The sequence below is a fragment of the Oncorhynchus mykiss genome, unplaced genomic scaffold (assembly GCF_013265735.2).
Source record: "Oncorhynchus mykiss isolate Arlee unplaced genomic scaffold, USDA_OmykA_1.1 un_scaffold_222, whole genome shotgun sequence".
NCBI classification, from domain to species: Eukaryota; Metazoa; Chordata; class Actinopteri; order Salmoniformes; family Salmonidae; genus Oncorhynchus; species Oncorhynchus mykiss.
The window spans coordinates 1-24,077 of record NW_023493691.1 but is presented as its reverse complement, the minus strand read 5'-3'; the positions used below and the strand labels follow the sequence as shown (position 1 = coordinate 24,077).

The following is a 24,077-nucleotide window of genomic DNA, read 5'->3' as shown; positions in this document are numbered from 1 at the left end:
TATTTTAATGGGTGACTCACTTTCACTTGAGTCATTTTATATTAAGGTATCATTACTTTTACTCAAGTATGACAGTTAGGTTCATTAAGGATCATAGCTTTCACCTGGGTTCACCTGGTCAGTCTATGTCAAGGAAAGAACAGGTGTCGTTAATGTTCTATACACTCAGTGCATGTTGTGTCTACTAGCTCAATCCCACAGAAAACTGCAGAGTGAAGCAGTACCACTCAGTTAACCCTCAGACTCCACTGTGAGAAGCCTCACAAAGGATATTCAACCTTAAGGGCAAATCCAAGGTCATCTCAATATCTTTACAGTAGATGCTAACAACACTCACCAAAACTGTCAAGGTGTACACTGATCAGTAAAGACAGGCTAACATTCTATAATGCTCCATTCCCTCTGTACAGTTCTCTCACAGTGAGAAACAACAGGATAACAATTGAGTGTTCTACGCTTTCTTCATTTGATTAAATTCAACGCTGCCAATTATTTAATGACATGAGAATTAAGTGGAGTGTCTAATCTTAGCTGGTCTGAGAAAACTTCTCTCCTTTATGTATACATTGGTGTCTTTTTAAATGGCCCAATCTGTAGAATCTCTTCTCACAGTCAGTGCAGTGATAAGGCTTCTCTCCTGTGTGTAAACGTTGATGTCGTTTTAAGTTGCACAGTAGAGAGAAACTCGCCCCACAGTCAGAGCAGGAGTAAGGCTTCTCTCCTGTGTGTATACTTTCATGCCGTTTTAAGTGGCACAGTACAGAGAAACTCGCCGCACAGTCAGAACAGATGTAAGGCTTCTCTCCTGTGTGTGTTCTCTGATGAACTTTTAGCCTAGTTGATGTTGTGAAGCATTTTACACAATCAGAGCAAGAGTAAGGCTTCTCTCCTGTGTGTGTTCTTTTATGGACTTTTAGCTCAGTTGATGTTGTGAAGCATTTTACACAGTCAGAGCAGGAGTAAGGCTTCTCTCCTGTATGTATATGTTTATGTGTTTTTAAGTGGCCCAGTCGAGAGAAACTCTTTCCACAGTCAGAGCAGGAGTAAGGCTTCTCTCCCGTATGTATATGTTGGTGTCTTTTTAAGTGGCCCAGTAGAGAGAAACTCTTTCCACAGTCAGAGCAGGAGTAAGGCTTCTCTCCTGTGTGTATACATTCATGTCGTTTTAAGTTGCACAGTAGAGAGAACCTCGCCGCACAGTCAGAGCAGGAATAAAGCTTCTCTCCTGTGTGTATACGTTCATGTCGTTTTAAGTTGCGCAGTAGAGAGAAACTCGCCTTACAGTCAGAGCAGATGTAAGGCTTCTCTCCTGTGTGTGTTCTTTGATGAACTTTTAGCCTAGTTGATGTTGTGAAGCATTTTACACAGTCAGAGCAGGAGAACAGCTTCTCTCCTGTGTGCACTCTCTGATGAACTGTCAGAGCCTTGGATGTTGTGAAATTCTTCCCACCGTCAGTATAGGAATACCGATTCTCTCCTGTGTGTATTTTTAGGTGTACTTTTAGCTTTGATAGAAATGGGAAAATCTCCTCACAATGTGGGCAGGGGTGAGACCTCTTAGCTCTGTGATCTTCCTGCTGTTGCTCTCTAGATGTAGAGAATGTCTCAACATTGTCTCCTGTGTGAACAACATCAGAAGAACCAGTCAGTTGATGTGATATACATGTCAATCACATGTATTTTATGTAGCCCTTATTACATCAAAAGTTGTCACAAAGTGCTTTACAGAAACCCAGGCTCAATCCCCAAAGAGCAAGCAACGTAGATGTAGAAACAAAGTGGCCACGAAAAACTTGCCAGCAAGCAGGAACCTAGGAAGAAACATAGAGAGGAACCAGGCTCAAATGTGGGGCCAGTACTCTTCTGGCTGTACCGGGAGACATACATATTTATATCAGTAGACTGCACAATAGAAAAGGGAACAGAACTATTCTAAAAGTGGGTAAAAGCCATATCATCCTCCCCTCACTATCAAAGGGTTAGTAACCAGGCTGTATCACATCTGGCCATGATTGGGAGTCCTATAGGGTGGCTCACAATTGGCCTAGTGTTGTCCGGGTTTGGCCGGGGGTAGGCCGTCAATGTAACTAATCATTTGTTCTTAACTGACTTGCCTACATAAATAAAGGTAAAACATGTTTTTTTTTGTGTGTTTTTTTTAAAGACTCATTTCATAGAACTTTAAAACACTGGCAGATTGTCCACTTCACCACTTAGGTGTACTACTCTTTGAGCACTCCAGATATCCCAGTGAATAAAACAAATGCTGGCAATACTGGTGTCACACCATGCAAGTAGGAGTAGCATGATAAACAGTTTATCATGAAACAGTTCTACTGCAACTTTTCATACACAGTGGGAAGTTGGAACGAACAACATAGTTAGATAGAACCTGCTCTTACCATGAGAAACAGATTTCCCAATCTTCTCCTCCACTTCTTCATCTTTAATGTTGACATTCAGCTCCTGTGTTTGACTGCAGTCTTCCAGCTTCACTGATGCCATCTCTGGATCCTGCAGTGCAAACTGGGCTCCACTGTCACAATCAGGACCCAGTGACTGTAGGTTTGGACTCAGTGTGGAAGGAGAGAGGCAGGCTGAGTTTGTCGTCACTGTTGATGTTACCGGCCTCAGACTTAATTCTAGTCCTGTAGTAACAATGAGAAACAGACAAAAAGTTATTGTCTTGACATTTCTGGCACTTTCTTTATTCTCTATTAAAATATATTATATTTTTTCTTGTGCAATTATCTAATTCAGGACTTGACTTGGACTGAAATAGTTTGATACTCATTTTAGGTGGCGGGGTACTGTTTATATTTAGATGCCGGAGCTCCACAATACTGTTGAGGTAATATTCTAGAAGAGGAACATGAGCTGAAGCAGTAGAACATTGAGGTGCTGGTACTCATCTCCAGTGAGCTCCTGTCCATCTCATTTCAATAGATCAGGTAGGTAAGCATTGACAACAAAACAAGAATTAATTCAAATTAGACAAAGTACACGCTACACAACGTAACTAAACTTAACCTATAGTAGATTTCTTGGCTTTACATAAATTAATAAACGACTCAAAAACCATTTAGTACAAGGTTGCAGTATGTTTTAGGCAGCACTATGTACTATTTTCCTGAATAACCTTGTCTTCTCTATATTATTTAAATCAAAAAACAATTGTATTTCCCGTTCACACCATAGTAACATTTATAGACAAAGAAACGGAATGTGTCTGAATATTAGTACACATGTAGGACTGATCATCATTACATTCAGCTTCAAAACAGTAGTGCGACCATGAAATTGTCTCTCTTTGACGCAGACAGAGTGGGCGCCGCCATTTTCCCAGCTCGTGAATTTTACACAAAACCAATAGCATGTAAAACGAACTCAGAAATCTCAAATAAATTGATTTGATTATTAAATTACCTTGAGAAAATTATGTACATCCACTCAGTTCCAAGAAGGCGTAGCAGTCAGTCGTCTTTGTCTTGTCCCATGTATATATTTTTCTTCGCATTCTTTTTTATATTTTTCCTAAACCTCAACTTCAAATACTCTCCTTCAACCCGCCTCACCCAATGTGGTGTGGATCTGTTTTATTCCTAAAGTATTTCTATTTACCTCAGAACTGGAATCTCTCAACTGAAGCTAACAAGCTACCAGCTATCAGTCAGCTAACCACTGCTAGCGGCTATCAGTCAGCTAACCACTGCTAGCGGTCATCAGCTAACCTTTAGCTCGGACAGCTCTCACCAGTTCTTACAACGCATTTCAAACCAGAGCAAACCGGACCTATTTTTCTCTCCATATCCTCCGGATTCCTACCAGCAAACGATGAACATTTTCATCTGGATCATCGCCGCTTGCTAACCAAATTTGTATACCGAGTATGTCCACATCTCCGTCAGACCATTTTATTGGTAAACTACATGGTCATTTTAAAATTTGCATTTTTTTAGTGACCCAATACGTAATATTATCATAATTTGGTTTTAATCCAGAGAGAATAGCAAAAGTATCTAGATCCTCTATGAGGCCGTGGAGAGACTAATTGTGGTTTTAAAAGAAAACATAAATCATCAGCATACAATGACACCTTAGTTTTTAAGCCACGGATTTTGTAATCCCTAAATATTATTGTTTGATCTAATCTTAACAGCTAACATTTCCATGGCAATAATAAATAGATATGCCGATAGTGGACAACCTTGTTTTATTCCTCTAAATAGTTTAAAAGTTTGAGATGTAGACATTATTTACTATTTTACACTTAGGGTTACTATACATAACTTTAACCCATTTTATAAAGAGATTTCCCAAAACTGAAATATTCTAGGCATTTATACAAACTCCAGTCGTACTTCATTAAAAGCCTTCTCAAAATCAGCTATGAAAACCAGGCCTGGTGTCCCTGATATTTCATAGTGTTCTATTGTTTCCAGTACTTGTCTAATATTATCTCCAATGTATCGTCCATGTAAAAAAACCTGTCTGATTACTATGAATAATAGCTGACAATACTTTAATTCTATGCGCCAAGCATTTTGCTAGAATTTTTGCATCACAACACTGAAGTGTAAGAGGTCTCCAATTTTTTAAATGGACTGGATCTTATATATATATATATATATATATATACACCACTTTGGTCCTGTTTCAGTAATAATGATATCAGACCTTCTTGTTGTGTGTCTGATAATCTACCATTTATATAGGAGTGGTTAAAACATGCTAATAATGGTCCTTTGAGTATATAAAAAAAGATGTGTATACTTCCACTGGTATGCCATCCAGCCCTGGAGTTTTCCCATCCTTAAAGGCCCCAATTTCATCAAGCAGTTCCTCCTCTGTAATTTGGCCTTCATATGAGTCTTTCTCTACAGATGTTAATTTTAACATTATTATTAGGAAAAAAATCCATACAATTAGTTTCAGTTAGTGGAGATGGAGGAGCCTGAAACGAAAACATATTCTTAAAGTACTTTACTTCCTCTTTCAAAATATAATTTGGTGAATCATGCGTGACTCCGTCATTTGTAACAAGTTTTAATACTTTTTTTTGGTAGCATTTCTATATTGAAGATTGAAATAGAATTTGGTGCATTTTCCCCCATATTCCATCCAGTTCGCTTTATTTTTATAATATATTACACTGGATCTTTCTTGAATAAGTTCCTCCATTTCTTTTTGTTTTTCCTCTAACTTTTTCTGTGCCTCTATGGTACCGTTTATATTGCTGTCTAACTGTACTGTTAGTCCTTCTATTTCCTTTGTGAATATAGACTTGATCTAAATCGCTTTGTTTTATAGAGGAGTACTGAATTGCATGGCCTCTAAAGGCACACTTAAGTGTCCCATACAATAAGGGGATCTGCTGTACCCATGTTATGTCTGAAAAAGTCAGTTATAAATTCTCCTGTCCTAGTTCTAAACAATTTATCATCTAGTAGGCTTTGATTAAATTTCCAATATCCTCGCCCACGTGGAAATTCTGTAAGATAAATAAATATATATATATATATATATACACCAATAATGTGATGATCCGACCGCATTCTGTCCCCTATCAACACTTTTTAAACTTTTGGTGCCAGAGAGAATGGCATAAGAAAGTAGTCAAGACGACTAGCTTGATTAAGCCTGCCCCATGTATATCTCACTAGGTCAGGGTATTTAAGTCTCCATATATCCACTAATTCCTTAAGTGCCTGAGGGTGATAGTTTGTAGTGTGATTTCCTTTCCGGTCCATAGAGGTATTGAAGACCGTATTAAAATTCAAACATAAAGATATAAAACTGTATTTTTTTGTGAAGAATCAACAACAAGTGGGACACAATCATGAAGTGGAACGACATTTATTGGATATTTCAAACTTTTTTAACAAATCAAAAACTGAAAAATTGGGCGTGCAAAATTATTCAATTACAGTTTTATATCTTTATGTTTGAAGCCTGAAATGTGGCAAAAGGTCGCAAAGTTCAAGGGGGCCGAATACTTTCGCAAGGCACTGTATTTCACCACCTACCATAATGAGACAACTTTCAATTCTATTTATCAAAATATATGTTTATAAACGTACCATTAAAAAGTAACATGATGATGGGTGTGTCTATATAGCTGTACCATGATATTTGCATTTCTACTAGGTAAACCTCCAATTGGTCCCTACTATTACACCCGCTAAAAGCCCTCATCCCAATGCCCGGCAGACCACCCCCGACCCCCCGTATCCCATAGCCCTGAACAGATTGGGATCCATCCTTCGAAAAGAGCACACAGTGCCATTTACCGAGTTGAAGTAGATCAACTGCCAAATGCCTTTCCATCGCCCTCACCCCGATTTGTATTATATATAGCTCTGGATCATCCTCTATCGTCCCTAACATCTTTTACTCCTTCGCAACATTTGTGGGATACACACATACACCCACACACACACTCAACCCTTTCCCCCCACACAACCATAAACTCACATTCCCAACAGCTGCACCATCCCAGAGCCCAACTCAAGATAGGTCTTGATTTACAAATGCACTTACAGTTGCAGCTGTATGAGAAGGCCTGCAAGACCGCGCAAAAAAATGGGCAGAAATTGAGCGATTTTATGAACCATTGTCACATCCTAGATGATGGAGGTCAAATGTACACCTTTTCCCTGAAACACCCACAATACAGTCACCCGTATTGACATATTCCCAAGCATCTCCATGCAGTCTGACTTTGATTTTGCGCCACCAGGGTCACAATATACCCCCTCTCTGAATGTCAGAGTGTGACCCCCTCCCCATGGGTTACTGCAGCTAGTGTTGCCAGCACTGCCACTGCCTGGGTGGGGGCACCCCACCGGAATCCCCACCGGCTAGATACAAGCTCGTCAAGGTTCTCATTAGCAGCTTTGAGAATTTCCTTGTGTAGCATGCTCTCCCTTTAGGGACCAACCCTGCAAGGCAGGCTCAGAATCTTGAGGGGGCAGTGCTGATCTAGATCTCTGACCGCATTTTGGCTGCATACAGACCTCTTACAGCAGGCCCATAAAACAGTTAGGGACTTCTCCTTAGTATCTGGGTCATTCAGGTGGGTGTCTAGGGTATAGGGTTGTGGACCGTACCATTAAATTAGGATTCTAAATAAATAATTAGATATCATTTATTTTAAAAATGTAGTTCCCCATGATAGGACAATAAATAAATCAAATGTATAAGTTATTTTAAAACTGTTCCACCATGATAGGACAATAAATAAATAAGAAGTATAATTCATTATAAAAGTATATCATCTGAACAACATTGAAAGCCTGCTTATTATTATTCGACCATGCTGGTCATTTATGAACATTTGAACATCTTGGCCATGTTCTGTTATAATCTCCACCCAGCACAGCCAGAAGAGGACTGGCCACCCCACATATGCTCTCTCTAATTCTCTCTTTCTTTCTCTCTCTCGGAGGACCTGAGCCCTAGGACCATGCCCCAGGACTACCTGACATGATGTATCCTTGCTGTCCCCAGTCCACCTGACTGTGCTGCTGCTCCAGTTTCAACTGTTCTGCCTTATTATTATTATTCGACCATGCTGGTCATTTATGAACATTTGAACATCTTGGCCATGTTCTGTTATAATCTCCACCCGGCACAGCCAGAAGAGGACTGGCCACCCCACATAGCCTACCCCACATAGCCTGGTTCCTCTCTAGGTTTCTTCCTAGGTTTTGGCCTTTCTAGGGAGTTTTTCCTAGCCACCGTGCTTCTACACCTGCATTGCTTGCTGTTTGGGGTTTTAGGCTGGGTTTCTGTACAGCACTTTGAGATATCAGCTGATGTACGAAGGGCTATATAAATAAATTTGATTTGATTTTGCTCATACCCTGGCCCACAGCAATACATTGGTTCTGGGATATGCAACCATTCCATTACTCACTCAACTTTCCCAAACAAAACAATACAATTAAAATAATAAACACACCCACACCATCCACACTGTGCCTTCTGTTTACTTGGTTTTTATCTTCACCATGCTGAATTAGTGCTTGTGTGTTCCAATTAGTTACAGGCGAAGATATATACAAAAGCTTTTATTGTATTGTTACAATCCATAACCGGGCTAGAATTGTGTTTCATTATTTTCCTCATCTACGAGAACTTTGTAATTATTTAAATAACCATGGAGTAGTCTTTGTCTCTGAACAACTGGTTATCAATATATAGTTTATCAACGCGGAGAGCTACTCGTTTCCCTTTTCATCTATTTTCTTTGAAAATTGGATACAGAACTTTGCGCCGTTCTGCAATTTCCTTCGGAAACTGATCATTCATGCCAATTTTGGTCCCAGCAAGTCTTTTAACCATTATTTTATCTTTAAATGAAGCAAATTTGGCAACGATTGGGCGTTCATACCTTTGGCCTCTCTGTCCGAAGCGGTGTACACATTCAAGTTGGATTTTGTCAATTACTTCAGATCCCACGTGAAGCTGAGGTCTACCGATTAATCGGAATGGCCGATTTCAAGTTTTCATAACAATCGGAAATCGGTATTTTTGGACACCGATTTGGCTGAATTCTTATACAGTGGGGGGAAAAAGTATTTAGTCAGCCACCAATTGTGCAAGTTCTCCCACTTAAAAATATGAGGCCTGTAATTTTCATCATAGGTACACTTCAACTATGACAGACAAAATGAGAAGAAAAGAAATCCAGAAAATCATTGTAGGATTTTTTTATTTATTTATTTGCAAATTATGGTGACCATATTCCCAAGAATCTCCATGGGTTTGGTACAGGTAGGCAGTCACTGTAAATAAGAATTGGTTCTTAACTGACTTGCCTAGTTAAATAAAATAAAACAATTATAATATGCCAGTACACTAAAGCCATGATAATGCTTTATTATAAAGGTATTTTATTTAATGTGTTCTGGTACCTCGGACACCCGCAGGTCAACACTCTCGGGCTCAGTTTTGGTTCCAGCACCTCCCAATTTACACATTAAGCACTGGAGAAATTGGTAGCTGCCGCTGCCTCCTCCGGCACAAATCTCCTTTGCATAGAATTCGCGAGGATGTTGATTTTGGCCTTTGGAATAGACCACAACCACAACACCCGAACAGGATCGATACATCCGAACATCACACCTGCTAGACAGGAATGTCAGTGTTTTGCCATGGCCAGCGAAGAGCCCGGATCTCAATCCCATTGAGCAGGTCTGGGACCTGTAGGATCGGAGTGTGAGGGATAGGACCATTCCCCCAGGAAATGTCCGGGATCTTGCAGGTGCCTTGGTGGAAGAGCAGGGTAACATCTCACAGCAAGAACTGGCAAATATGGTGCAGTCCATGAGGAGATGCACTGCGGTACTTAATGCAGCTGGTGGCCACACCAGATACTGACTGTTTTTTTTTATTTTGACCCCCCCCTTTGTTCAGGGACACATTATTCTATTATGTTAGTCACATGTCCAAGGAACTTGTTCAGTTTATGTCTGTTGTTGAATCTTGTTATTTTACATACAAATATTTACACATGAAGTTTGCTGAAAATAAACACAGTTGACAGTAAGAGGACGTTTCTTTTTTTGCCGAGTTTATTTTTACCTTGTCAGCTCAGGGATTTGATCCAGCAACCTTTCGATTACTGGCCCATCTCTCCAACCACTAGGCTACCTGTACGTAATTCATATCAGTAGGCTGCGCAATACAAAAGGGGAATAAAACTAATCTAAAACTATCTCAGCCATATCATCCTCCACTCACTATCACAAAAGGGTTAGAAACGACACAAACTAATTTCATAGAATTTAAAAACACTGTCAGTTTTACTACACTTCTTCAGTCTACTCTCTGAACACTCCAGATCGCCCAGTGAATAAAACAAATGCTGGCAATACTGGTGTCAAACCATGCAAGTGTCAGTAACATGAAATAATATATACGTTCTCATTGAAACAGTTATACTGCAACTTTTCATGCACAGCGGAGAAGTTGTAACGAACAACAAAATTAGACAGAACCAGCTCTTACCATGACTAACAGATGTCCCATTCTTCTCCTCCTCTTCTTCATCTTTAATGTTGACATTCAGCTCCAGTGTTTGATTGCAGTCTTCCAGCTTCACTGATGCCATCTCTGGATCCTGCAGTGTAAACTGGGCTCCACTGTCACAATCAGGACCCAGTGACTGTAGGTTTGGACTCAATGTGGAAGGAGAGAGGCAGGCTGGGTTTGTCCTCACTGTCGATGTTCCCGGCCTCATACCTGAGTCGGCAAATAGTACAAGAGAAACAGACCCAAAAGTTATTTTCTTGACAGTTTTGGCAAGGTCTTTCTTAAATATATATATATATATATATTGGTCAATTATCTAATTCAGTGCTTGACTTGGACTGAAATAGTTGTCGATACTCATTTTGGGTGCCGGTATGGTTTATATTTAGGTGCAGGAGCTCCACAATACTTTTGAGCTAAAACTTAACCTGTAGTAGATAAATGCATAAAAGACTCAAACCATTTAGTACAAGGTTACAGTTTGTTTTAGGCAGCACTATGTGATATTTTCATTGATAACCTTGTATTCACGGTTTTACTTCAAAAAACTATTGTATTTCCTGTTCACACCATAGTAACGTTTATAGATAAAGACAAACTGAATGTGTCAATATTATTATACATGTAGTAAACCGATAATTATTACATTAAACTTCAAAACAGTAGTGCAAACGTAAAATTGTCTCTCTGCTGCATCCACACTGCCTGCACTGAAGTCTGTTGACGCAGACCGAGTGGGGTCGGCCATTTTACCACCTTGTGAATTTTTCCTTTCATGGAGTTCTACAATTCCTTCCACCTCATGACTTGGTTTTTGCTCTGACATGCACTGTGAAATGTGGGACCTTATATAGACAGGTGTGTGCCTTTCCAAATCATGTCCAATCAATTGAATTTACCACAGGTTGACAACAATCAAGTTGTAGAGACATCTCAAGGATGATCAATGGAAACAAGATACACCTGAGCTCAATGTTAAGTCTCATAGCAAAAGGTCTGAATACTTATATAAATAAGGTATCCGTTTTTATTTTTTTTATAAATGTTTAAACATTTCTAAAAACCTGCATTTGCTTTGTAATTATGGGGTATTGTGATGTCATTATGGGGTATTGTGATGTCATTATGGGGTATTGAGTGTAGATTGATGAGGAACATTTTAATTTAATCAATTTTAAAATAAGGCGGTAACGTAACCAAATGTGGGAAAAAATCAAGGGGTCTGAATACTTTCCGAACACACTGTACGTATTCATATCAGTAGGCTGGTACTGTACGTGTTCATATCAGTAGGCTGGTACTGTACGTATCCATATCAGTAGGCTGGTACTGTACGTATTCATATCAGTAGGCTGGTAGTGTATGTATTCATATCAGTAGGCTGGTACTGTACGTATTCATATCAGTAGGCTGGTAGTGTATGTATTCATATCAGTAGGCTGGTACTGTACGTATCCATATCAGTAGGCTGGTACTGTACGTATTCATATCAGTAGGCTGGTAGTGTATGTATTCATATCAGTAGGCTGGTAGTGTATGTATTCATATCAGTAGGCTGGTAGTGTATGTATTCATATCAGTAGGCTGGTAGTGTATGTATTCATATCAGTAGTCTGGTACTGTATGTATTCATATCAGTAGGCTGGTACTGTACGTATCCATATCAGTAGGCTGGTACTGTACGTATCCATATCAGTAGGCTGGTACTGTACGTATCCATATCAGTAGGCTGGTACTGTACGTATCCATATCAGTAGTCTGGTACTGTACGTATTCATATCAGTAGGCTGGTACTGTATGTATTCATATCAGTAGGCTGGTAGTGTATGTATTCATATCAGTAGGCTGGTACTGTATGTATTCATATCAGTAGGCTGTGCAATACAAAAGGGGAATAAAACTATTCTAAAAGTATCTCACAAGACAAGAAAATTATGATCTATATCACCCTCCACTCACTATCACACGGGTTAGTAACTACAGACTCATTTCATATCATCCTCTCACTATCACAAGGGTTAGTAACTACACAGACTCACTTCATAGAACTTTAAAACACTGGCAGTTTGTCTACTTCACTTCTTTAGTCTACTCTCTGATCACTCCAGATAGACCAGTTAATAAAACAAATGTTGACAATACTGGTGTCAAACCTCCAAGTCTCAGTAGCATGAAATAACATCTACCTTCTCATTAAAACAGTTTATCATGAAATCCTGCCCTGCCTTTCTAAAGTCTTCAAAAGCCAAGTGAACAAACAGATCACCGACCATTTCGAATCCCCACCGTACCTTCTCCGCTATGCAATCTGGTTTCCGAGATGGTCATGGGTGCACCTCAGCCACGCTCAGGGTCCTAAACAATATCACAACTGCCATCGATAAAAGACAGTACTGTGCAGCCGTCTTCATTGACCTGGCCAAGGCTTTTGACTCTGTCAATCACCACATTCTTATTGGCAGACTCAACAGCCTTGGTTTCTCAAATGACTGCCTCGCTTGGTTCACCAACTACATCTCAGACAGAGTTCAGTCTATCAAATCGGAGGGCCTGTTGTCCGGACATCTGGCAGTCTCTGGGGGTTCCACAGGGTTAAATTCTCTGTATATATCAATGATCTCGCTCTTGCTGCAGACGACACCATTCTGTATACCTCCGGCCCTTCTTTGGACACTGTTAAACCTCCAGATGAGCTTCAATGCCATACAACACTCCTTCCGTGGCCCCCAACTGCTCTTAAATGCTAGTAAAGCTAAATGCATGCTCATCAACCGATCGCTGCCCGTACCCGCCCGCCCGACTAGCATCACTACCCTGGATGGTTCTGACTTAGAATATGTGGACAAACTACAAATACCTAGGTGTTTGGTTAGACTGTAAACTCTCCTTCCAGACTCATATTAAGCATCTCCAATCCAAAAATAAATCTAGAATCGGCTTCCTATTTCACAACAAAGCCTCCTTCACTCGTGCTGCCAAACATACCCTCGTAAAACTGACTATCCTACCGATCCTTGACTTCGGCGATGTCATTTACAAAATAGCCTCCAACAGTACTCAGCAAATTGGATGTAGTCTACCACAATGCCATCCGTTTTGTCACCAAAGCCCCATATACTACCCACCACTGCGACCTGTATGCTCTCGTTGGCTGGCCCTTGCTTCATATTCGTCACCAAACCCATTGGCTCCAGGTCATCTATACGTTTTTGCTAGGTAAAGAACTGCCTTATCTCAGCTCACTGGTCACCATAGCAACACCCACCAGTAGCATGAGGTGCAGCAGGCATATTTCACTGGTCATCCCCAAAGCAAACTCCTCTTTTGGCCGCCTCTCCTTCCAGGTCTCTGCTGTCAATGACTGGAACGAATTGCAAAAAATTACTGAAGCTGGAGACTTGTCTCCCTCACTAACTTTAAGCGTCAGCTGTCAGAGCAGCTTACCGATCATTGCACCTGTACACAGCCCATCTGTAAATAGCCCACCCAACTACCTCATCCCCATATTGTTATTTACTTTTGCACCTCAGTATCTCTACTTGCACATCATCATCTGCACATCTATCACTCCAGTGTTAATGCTACATTGTAATTATTTCGCCACTGTGGCTTTTATTGCCTTACCTCACTAATCTTACTACATTTGCACACACTGCATATAGATTTTTCGTTTGTTATCCCATGTGTAACTAACTCTGTGTTGTTTTTGTCGCACTGCTTTGCTTTATCTTGGCCAGGTCGCAGTTGTAAATGAGAACTTGTTCTCAACTGGCCCACCTGGTTAAATAAAGGTGTTCTCAACTGGCCCACCTGGTTAAATAAAGGTGTTCTCAACTGGCCCACCTGGTTAAATAAAGGTGTTCTCAACTGGCCCACCTGGTTAAATAAAGGTGAAATAAAATAAATAAAACAGTTCTACAGCAACTTTTCATGCACAGTGGGAAGTTGGAATGAAAAACACCAACTTAAGATAGATATAACCTGCTCTTACCATGAGAAACAGATGTCCCAATCTCCTCCTCCTCTTCTTCATCTTTAATGTTGACATTCAGCTCCAGTGTTTGACTGCAGTCTTCCAGCTTCACTGACGCCATCTCTGGATCCTGCAGTGCAAACTGGGCTCCACTGTCACAATCAGGACCCAGTGACTGTAGGTTTGAACTCAGTGTGGAAGGAGAGAGGCAGACTGGGTTTGTCCTCACTGTTGATGTTACCGGCCTCAGACTTAATCTGAGTTGGCCAGTATTAATAAAGAGAAACGGACACAAAAGTTAGTGCCAGAACTGTCAAGACTTTCTTTATTCTCTAAAAATATGGTTTATATTTAGGTAAAGGAGCTCCACAATACTGTTGAGCTAATATTCTATAAGAGGAACATGAGCTCAAACAGTAGAAATTTGAGGTGCTGGTACTCAGCTCTGGTGAGCTCCTGTCCAAGTCAAGCACTGATTTCAATAGATCTGGTAGCTAAGCATTGGCAACAAAACATTAATTAATTCACATTATACAAAGCATACACTTTAAATTAGGCTACACAACTCTAAATGTACTTAATCTATAGTAGATTTCCTGAATTCACAAAAATGCATAAATTACTAAAAAAAAACATTTAGTACAAGGTTGCAGTATGTTTCAGGCAGCACTATGTACTATTTTCCTGAATAACCTGGTCTTCCCTGTATTATTAAATCAAAAAACAATAGTATTTCCGTTCACACCATAGTAACATATATAGACAGACAGAAACAGCTGAATGTCTGAATATTAGTACACATGTAGAAAACTGATTGATAATCATTACATTTAGCTCCAAAACAGTAGTGTAACCGTAATATTGTCTCTCTGCTGCACCCTCACTGCCTGAACTGAATGAAGTACGTTGATGCAGACCGAGGGGGATCCGCCATTTTACCATCTCCCGAATTTTACACAAAACCAAAAACGACATGTAAAACGAACCTGGAAATCTCAAATAGATTGATCCTTTATGAAATTACCTTGACGAAATTATATACATCCACTCAGACTACCAAAGTATCTAACTATGTGACTTGAAAAAGGTGATCACGTTCACTCACGCGGTTTGACATTAAAAAAAATAGCACATAAAACCTTTATCAAACGTGATAATACCTTGACGTAATTGTTACCTAGCATGTTATGACATGTTCTTTCGATATTAGAACGTGCTATTACATACCAGTAGTAATATATTAGAAACGGACACAGAAGTTATCGTCTCGACTGCACAATTCTGACGTATCCTTTATTCTGAAGAATGATGTGCGCCTGCGCGGAACTTCCTGTTTCCCCACTACCAGTTTTCTAATCACAGAGACGTAACAACGCGAGACTTCAGAGAACGCTTGGGAAGCAGACTTCTCAAGCCGGGGTTTGAGAAGTTGAGAAGTGAACAATTCTGATACTTTTGCAGCGGCTAATGGGGATCCTAATAAATACCAAAAATATTCCGTCGGTACACACTTGAAACATGGCCATTATTTTATCAATTTCATAACTGCAGTGGCTTATTCACAATAACTGCATACTGCATACTGCATACTATGTACATCTTAGCATCACAGGTAGCCTAGTGGTTAGAGCGTTGGGCTATGTAGCTGGAAAGTTGCTGAATCAAATCCCCGAGTTTACATAGCATTAATCTTTCGTTCTGTCCCTGAACAATGTAGTTAACCCACCGTTCCTTAGTAGGCAGTCATTGAGATAAAGGTAAAAAAATATTTTAAAAAAATCACGAGTAGCCAGACCGAGGTGAAGTTGGTTTCATATTCAGACATTCATTCGCCAAAAGCCATTGCAATTTCAAAAATCAATAACAAATGAATTGATTGTCACAGAAACAAAAACAGATATGGTTTATTCTATCAAATCTAATCAAATATCATTAAAACTGTATAAATCAATAACTAATTCACCGTTTGTCACAGAAACATCAAACTATGTATGATTTATTCTATAAATGTCTAGTATACTTTTACAACCTTTGCTTTGAGTAGAAATTCCCGTTTTGATTTGATAGAAATACATAAAATATCAAGTATTGCATTTAAAGATAAATAAATCAATAACTCATTCAGTGATTGTCTCAGAAAAAAGTGAGAATATGCATTTTAAAATAACTTTAAAATAAATGTTAATTTCAAGTGCAATTTGTTCTATATGAAGTTAGACAATGTGTACATAAAGTTGTACAATGTTTACAATCTTAAATTGTATGTCAAATCAATGTTTACGATCTTAAATTGTATGTCAAATCAATGTTTACAATCTTAAATTGTATGTCAAATCAATGTTTGCATTTTTAGTGCAAAAGTTCCACATTTTAAAGTAGTTACAAGGCACAACAGTCATTTATTTATACGTCTCTAATTTAACAGCAAAAAAGGCCCCTTCCAATAATTTTATATTTGAGCTTTATTATCAGATTATCTTCTTCAAACAACAGTAAAACTGATTGACTTTCTTCCTTCTATCCATCTACTACAGGGTTAGTGCTCCAACCACTCCTGGAATCTTCTGCTCAAGACGATGAACCTCAATATATAACAAAACTCCAGATAACAGGTGGTGCTGCTCCGAAATTATATACACAATATAATAAAATATATTGATTTAAAAACATCTTGTTAGATGTTCTGATTTAGACAGAATGACTGAAGATTACCTGTCATTTCAAATCATTAGTTTACAATTTCACGACGGAATTGATTACAATTTATAACCGTCATGTCTTCAAAACTGGGAGAAGCAGAAAGAGCATGTCATTCACCCGACATTTGTTCCTCAAGACAGTAACACAACGACACAAGGATAATTGTAAGCATCAACATTTTTGAAAACGTTAGTAATTTTACATGGTTGTTATATTAATGATCAGTTTCCGTTAATGTCGCAAAACTATTATTTTCTCTAGGCTGACATAAGAAACTCTGCCTGGATACTTTGCATGCTAACTAACATTAACTCTAACTTAGCTGCTCTAGCCTACTATGGTCCTGTCCCTCTGACCAGGGTAAACAAAGTGTTAATGTTGTGTATTGTATATACAGTATTTCACTAAAAACAGTTTAATTCATTTAATTATACACATGAGAAAAAAAGGTTGCCCAGCACGAATTCATGTACAAACATTATTTTTCATTACATTCTTGTCATTTAGCAGATGTTTGTATCCAGAGCGACTTACAGGACAAATAAGAGTTAATTGGCTTGCTCAAGGGCACAATGACAGATTTTTCACCTAGTCGGCTCGGGATTCAAACCAGCAACCTTTCAGTTACTGGCCCAACACTCTTAACACTCTAGGCTACCTGCCGCCAGATCAATTAACTTCAATACAGTTATTCAAATACATTCATCATCAATGACTAAAATAATGAATCTAGTATTAAAAGACAAATTAATAAACACAAGTAGTCGATTCATAGCCTGTTTATCATTAAACACAATTGTTTAGTAATATAAAATAATTCACCCAAACTAATGCTAAAAACAGATCACCCCATCATCTTTATCTGATATACACCGAGTGCACAAAACATTAGGAACACCTTCCAAAATTGAGTTGCACCGCCCTTTGTCCTCAGAACAGCCTCAAGTCGTCGGGGCATAGACTGTCCAAGGTGTTGAGAGCGTTCACAGGGATGCTGGCCCATGTTGACTCCAATGCTTCCCACAATTGTGTCAATGTGGCTGGGAGTGGATCTCTACTCCGAATAGCTCCTTCCATCTCCTCCCAGAGATGAACAATTGGATTGAGATCTGGTGACTCGTCAGGCCACTGCAGTAAACTGAATTCAATGTCATGTTCTTGGAACCATTCCTGGACAAGCCTTGTGGCATGGGGGATAATCCTGCAAATCTATTTGCAGATGGATACACTGCTGCCGTGAAGGGATGCACCAGATTGGCAAGGATGCGTTTAGACATCCTGTGGCATTCAAACATTGCTCAACTTTTATCAAGGGGCCCAATGTGTACCCTGAAAACACACCCCACGCCCCATAGTCCAGACCAGGCAATGTTTTTAAAATTCTCCAGTGTTTTCATTCCTTAGCCCACTGCAACTGCAGTATCTTGTTTTCTACTGAAAGCTAATGGGGATCCAAAATAAATACACAAAACAACACTATTTTGGATCATAGTTTTTCACCTGGATTCACCTGGTCACCTATGTCATGAAAAGAGCAGGTGTTGTTCATGTTTTGTGAACAGAGTATGTAAAAAGAGTATGTTGTTTCTACCAGCTCATTCCCACAGAAAACTGCAGAGGGAAGTAGTACAACACAGTCAACCATCAAACTCCATTTTGAGACATATCACAGAGGATATTCAACCCTAAGGTAATCTCAATATCTTTACAGTAGAAACGAACAAAACACATCAAAACTGACAAGGTACAAACTGGTCCATAAAGGAAAGAAAGGCTAACATTCTATAACGCTCCCTTTCCTCTGTAAAGTTCTATCATAGTAAGAAACTACAGTTGAAGTCAGAAGTTTACACACACCTTAGCCAAATACATTTAAACTCAGTTGGACAATTCCTGACATTTAATCCTAGTAAACATTTCCTGTTTTAGGTCAGTTAGGATCACCACTTTATTTTAAGAATGTGAAATGTCAGAATAATAGTAGAGATAATTATTTATTTCAGTTTTAATTTCTTTCATCACATTCCCAGTGGGTCAGAAGTTTGCATACACTCAATTCGTATTTGGTAGCATCTCTTTAAATTGTTTCACTTGGGTCAAACATTTCAGGTGGCCTTCCACAAGCTTTCCACAATAAGTTGGGTGAATTTTGGCCTGTTTCCCCCTGACAGAGCTGGTGTAACTGAGTCAGGTTTGTAGGCCTCCTTCCTCGCGCAATCTTTTTCAGTTCTGCCCAAAAATTTTCTATAGGATTGAGGTCAGGGCTTTGTGATGGCCACTCCAATACCTTGACTTTGTTGTCCTTAAGCCATGTTGCCACAACTTTGGAAGTATACTTGGGGTCATTGTCCATTTGGAAGACCCATTTGCGACCAAGCTTTAACTTCCTGACTGATGTCTTGAGATGTTGCTTCAATATATCCACATCATTTTCTATTTTGTGAAGTGCACCATTTTCCTCCTGTAGCCACGCACCCCCACAACATGATGCTGCCACCCCCAACAACATGATGCTGCCCCCCCCCCCGTTGCTTCACGGTTGGGATGGTGTTCTTCGGCTTGCAAGCCTCACCCTTTTTCCTCCAAACATAATGATAGTCATTATTGCCAAACAGTTATATTTTTGTTTTATCAGAACAGAGGAAATTTCTCAAAAAAGTACAATCTTTGTCCCATGTGCAGTTGCAAACCATAGTCAGGTTTTTTTTATGGCTGTTTGGAGCAGTGGCTTTCTTCCTTGCTGAGCGGCCTTTCAGGTTATGCCGATATAGGACTCGTTTGACTGTGGACAAAGATACTTTTATACCCGTTTCCTCCAGCATCTTCACAAGGTCCTTTGCTGTATGTTCATCTCTAGGTGACAGATGGCTGCGTGGTCCCATGGTGTTTATACTTGCATACTATTTTTTGTACAAATGAACCTGTTACCTTCAGGCGTTTGGAAATTGCTCCCAAGGATGAACCAGACTTGTGGAGGTCTACAATAGTTTTTTCTGGGTCTTGGCTGATTTCTTTTGATTTTCCCATGATATCAAGCAAAGAGGCACTGAGTTTGAAGGTATGCCTTGAAATACATCAACAGGTACACCTCCAATTGATTAAAATGATGTAAATTAGCCTATCAGAAGCTTCTAAAGCCATGAAATCATTTTCGGAAATTTTCCAAGCTATTTAAAGGCACAGTCAACTTAGTGTATGTAAACTTCTGACCCACTGGAATTGTAATACAGTGAATTATAAGTGATATAATCTGTCTGTAAACAATTGCTGGAAAAATGAACTTGTGTCGTGTACAAAGTAGATGTCCTAACCGACTTGCCAAAACTATAGTTTTAGTTTAGTTTACTATAGTTAACGCTTTCTTCATTTGATCCAATTCAACGTTGCCAATTATTTAAGGACATGACAATTAAGTGGAGTGTCTAATCTTAGCTGGTCTGAGAGAACTGATGAGGCTTCTCTCCTTCATGTATACCTTGGTGTCTTTTGAAATGACCCAGTTGAGAGAAACTCTTTCCACAGTCAGAGCAGGAGTAAGGCTTCTATCCTGTGTGTATACGTTCATGTTGTTTAAGGTGCCAGTCGAGAGAAACTCACCCCACAGTCAGAGCAGGAGTAAGGCTTCTCTCCTGTGTGTATACGTTTATGTTGTTTTAAGGTGCCCGGATGAGAGAAACTCGCTCCACAGTCAGAGCAGTAGAAAGGCTTCTCTCCTGTGTGTATACGTTCATGTCTTTTAAGTCACCCAGTTGAGAGAAACTCTTTCCACAGTCAGAGCAGGAGTAAGGCTTCTCTCCTGTGTGCGTTCTTTGATGAACTATTAGCTCATTTGATGTTGTGAAGCATTTTACACAGTCAGAGCAGGAGTAAGGCTTCTCTCCTGTGTGTATACGTTCATGTTGTTTTAAGGTGCCCGGATGAGAGAAACTCGCCCCACAGTCAGAGCAGGTGTAAGGCTTCTCTCCTGTGTGCATACGTTCATGTTGTTTTAAGTTACCCAGTCGAGAGAAACTCTTTCCACAGTCAGAGCAGGAGTAAGGCTTCACTCCTGTTGTGTGTACGTTCATGTTGTTTTAAGGTGCCCAGTCGAGAGAACCTTGCCCCACAGTCAGAGCAGAAGTAAGGCTTCTCTCCTGTGTGTGTTCTTTGGTGAACTTTTAGCTCAGTTGATGTTGTAAAGCATTTTACACAGTCAGAGCAGGAGTAAGGCTTCTCTCCTGTGTGTGTTCCATGATGAACTTTTAGCTCAGTTGATGTTTTGAAACATTTTACACAGCCAGAGCAGGAGTAAGGTTTCACTTCTGTATGTATACGTTCATGTCTTTTTAAGTGGCCAGTTTGAGAGAAACTCTTTCCACAGTCAGAGCAGAAGTAAGGCTTCTCTCCTGTGTGTATACGTTCATGTTGTTTTAAGGTGCCCAGTCGAGAGAAACTCGCCCCACAGACAGAGCAGGAGTAAGCTTCTCTCCTGTGTGTGTTCTTTGGTGAACTATTAGCTCAGTTATTGTTGTGAAGCATTTTACACAGTCAGGGCAGGAGTAAGGCTTCTCTCCTGTGTGTATACGTTCATGTTGTTTTAAGTTGCCTAGTTGAGAGAACCTCGCCCCACAGTCAGAGCAGGAGTAAGGCTTCTCTTCCTGTATGTGTTCTCTGATGAACTTTTAGCTCAGTTGATGTTGTAAAGCATTTTACTACAGTCGGAGCAGGAGTAAGGCTTCTCTCCTGTGTGTATACGTTCATGTTGTTTTAAGGTGCCCAGTCGAGAGAAACTCGCCCCACAGTCAGAGCAGGAGTAAGGCTTTTCTCCTGTGTGTATTTTTAGGTGTATTTTTAGTTTGATGGAAGTGGGAAAATCTCCTCACAATGTGGGCAGTGGTGAGACCTCCTAGCTCTGTGATCTTCCTGATGTTGCTCTCTGGATGTAGAGAATGTACTCAACGTGGTCTCCTGTGTGAACAACACCAGAAGAACCAGTCAGTTGGTGTGATATACATGTCAATCAAATGTATATTATGAAGCCCTTTTACATCAGTTGTAACAGTGCTTTATAGAAACCCACCCAAAATTCCCCAAAGAGCAAGCAATGCAGATGTAGAAGCACAGTGGCCACAAGAACTCCCCTAGAAAATAGGAACCTTGGAAGAAACAGAGAGGAACCAGGCTCAAAGGGGTGACCTCTTCTGGCTGTATCGGGTGACATACAGTTGAAGTCAGAAGTTTACATACACTTAGGTTGGAGTCATTAAAACTCATTTTTCAACCACTCCACAAATTTCTCGTTAACAAACTATAGTTTGGCAAGTCGGTTAGGACATCTACTTTGTACATGACACAAGTAATTTTTCAACAATTGTTTTCAGACAGATTATTTCACTTATCATTTTCTGTATCACAATTAGTGGGTCAGAAGTTTACATACACGAAGTTGACTGTACCTTTAAACAGCTTGGAAAATTCCAGAAAATTATGTCATGGCTTTAGAGCTTCTGATAGGCTAATTACATAATTTGAGTCAATTGGAGGTGTACCTGTGTATTTTAAGGCCTACCTTGAAAACTCTCTGCCTCTTTGCTTGACATCATGGGAAAATCAAAAGAAATCAGCCAAGACCTCACAAAACAAATTGTAGACCTCTACAAGTCTGGTTCATCCTTGGAAGAAATTTCCAAACGCCTGGGCGTTTGTACAACGTTCATCTGTACAAACAATAGTACGCAGGTATAAACAGCATGGGACCACGCAACCGTCATACCGCACAGGAAGGAGATGCGTTCGGTCTCCTAGAGATGAATGTACTTTGGTGCGAAAAGTGCAAATCAATCCCAGAACAACAGCAAAGGACCTTGTGAAGATGCTGGAGGAAACAGGTACAAAAGTATCTATATTCACAGTAGAAAGAGTCCTATATCGACATAATCTGAAAGGCCGCTCAGCAAGGAAGAAGCCACTGCTCCAAAACCTCCATAAAAAAAAACAGACTACGGTTTGCAACTGCACATGGGGACAAAGATCGTACTTTTTGGAGAAATGTCCTCTGGTCTGATGAAACAAAAATAGAACTGTTTGGCCATAATGACCATCGTTATGTTTGGAGGAAAAAGGGGGGGGGGGGGGGGGGGTTGCTGAAGCTGAAGAACACCATCCCAACCGTGAGGAACAGGGGTGGCAGCATCATGTTGTGGGGGGTGCTTTGCTGCAAGAGGGGCTGGTGCACTTCACAAAATAGATGGCTTCATGAGGGAGGGAAAATTATGTGGATATATTGAAGCAACATCTCAAGACATCACAGTCAGGAAGTAAAAGCTTGGTTCGCAAATGGGTCTTCCAAATGGACAATGACCCCAATCATACTTCCAAAGTTGTGGCAAAATGGCTTAAGGACAACAAAGTCAAGGTATTGGAGTGGCCATCACAAAGCCCTGACCTCAAACCTATAGAACATTTTTGGGCAGAACTGAAAAGTGTGTGTGCGAGCAAGGAGACCTACAAGCCTGACTCAGTTACACCAGCTCTGTCAGGAGGAATGGGCCAAAATTTACCCAACATATTGTGGGAAGCTTGTGGAAGGCTACCCGAAATGTTTGACCCAAGTTAAACAATTTAAAGGCAATGCTACCAAATACTAATTGAGTGTATGTAAACTTCTCACCCACTGGGAATGTGATGAAAGAAATAAAGCTGAAATAAATCATTCGCTCTATTATTATTCTGACATTTCACATTCGTAATATAAAGTGGTGATCCTAACTGACCTAAAAACACAATTATTAAGGGCTTTTTGCAAATGTCTGCTGATTGTCTGCTTAATGTCTACTTAATGTCCGAATGTGTGAATATAAAACCAACTTTACTTTAAAGACAGGGAATCTTTACTAGGATTAAATGTCAGGAATTGTGAAAACTGAGTTTAAATGTATTTGGTGTATAAGGTGTATGTAAACTTCCAACTTCAACTGTATGTATTCATGTCAGTAGGCTGTGCAATACAAAGGGGAATAAAACTATTCTAAAAGTGGGTTAAGAGTTGAAAGCTAAAAAAGAGTCAAAAGTCATGAAAATGTTGTTATATCATCCTCCACTCACTATCACAAGGGTTAGTAACTACACAGACTAATTTCATAGAACTTAAAAAAAAAACTGGCAGTTATCTACTTCACTTCTTTAGGCTATCCTCTGAGCACTCCAGATAGCTCAGTTAATAAAACAAATGCTGACAATACTGGTGTCATCCCTGCAAGACTCCGTAGCATGAAATAACATTACCTTTTCATTAAACAGTTCACCATCAAACAGTTCTACTGCAACTTTTCATGCCCAGAGGGAAGTTGAAACGAACAACACAAGCTTTGTTGTGCAGTGTGGAGTT

The 24,077-nt window shown here is 39.8% G+C and overlaps 1 protein-coding gene across 6 annotated transcripts in view; it reads right to left on the bottom strand.

Moving 5' to 3' along the window:
• Positions 1–15,351, bottom strand: part of LOC118948156 (zinc finger protein 501-like) — a 47,006-nt gene extending 31,655 nt beyond the window's left edge. Inside the window, exons 1-5 of one of the 6 annotated variants that reach the window (XM_036973119.1) lie at positions 15,239–15,351; positions 14,030–14,268; positions 10,015–10,248; positions 2,403–2,648; positions 526–1,618 (exon numbers count right to left, since the gene is read on the bottom strand). In XM_036973119.1, coding sequence (XP_036829014.1) covers positions 528–1,618; positions 2,403–2,648; positions 10,015–10,248; positions 14,030–14,132 — 1,674 coding nt within the window. In that variant the 5' untranslated portion in view covers positions 14,133–14,268; positions 15,239–15,351 and the 3' untranslated portion in view covers positions 526–527. Of the gene's footprint in view, positions 1–525; positions 1,619–1,644; positions 1,812–2,402; positions 2,651–10,013; positions 10,249–14,029; positions 14,707–15,238 lie in introns of those variants that run through there. The other 5 variants (XM_036973120.1, XM_036973123.1, XM_036973118.1 and 2 more) reach the window with 5 other exon arrangements.
• Between the last annotated feature and the right edge of the window lie 8,726 nt (positions 15,352–24,077).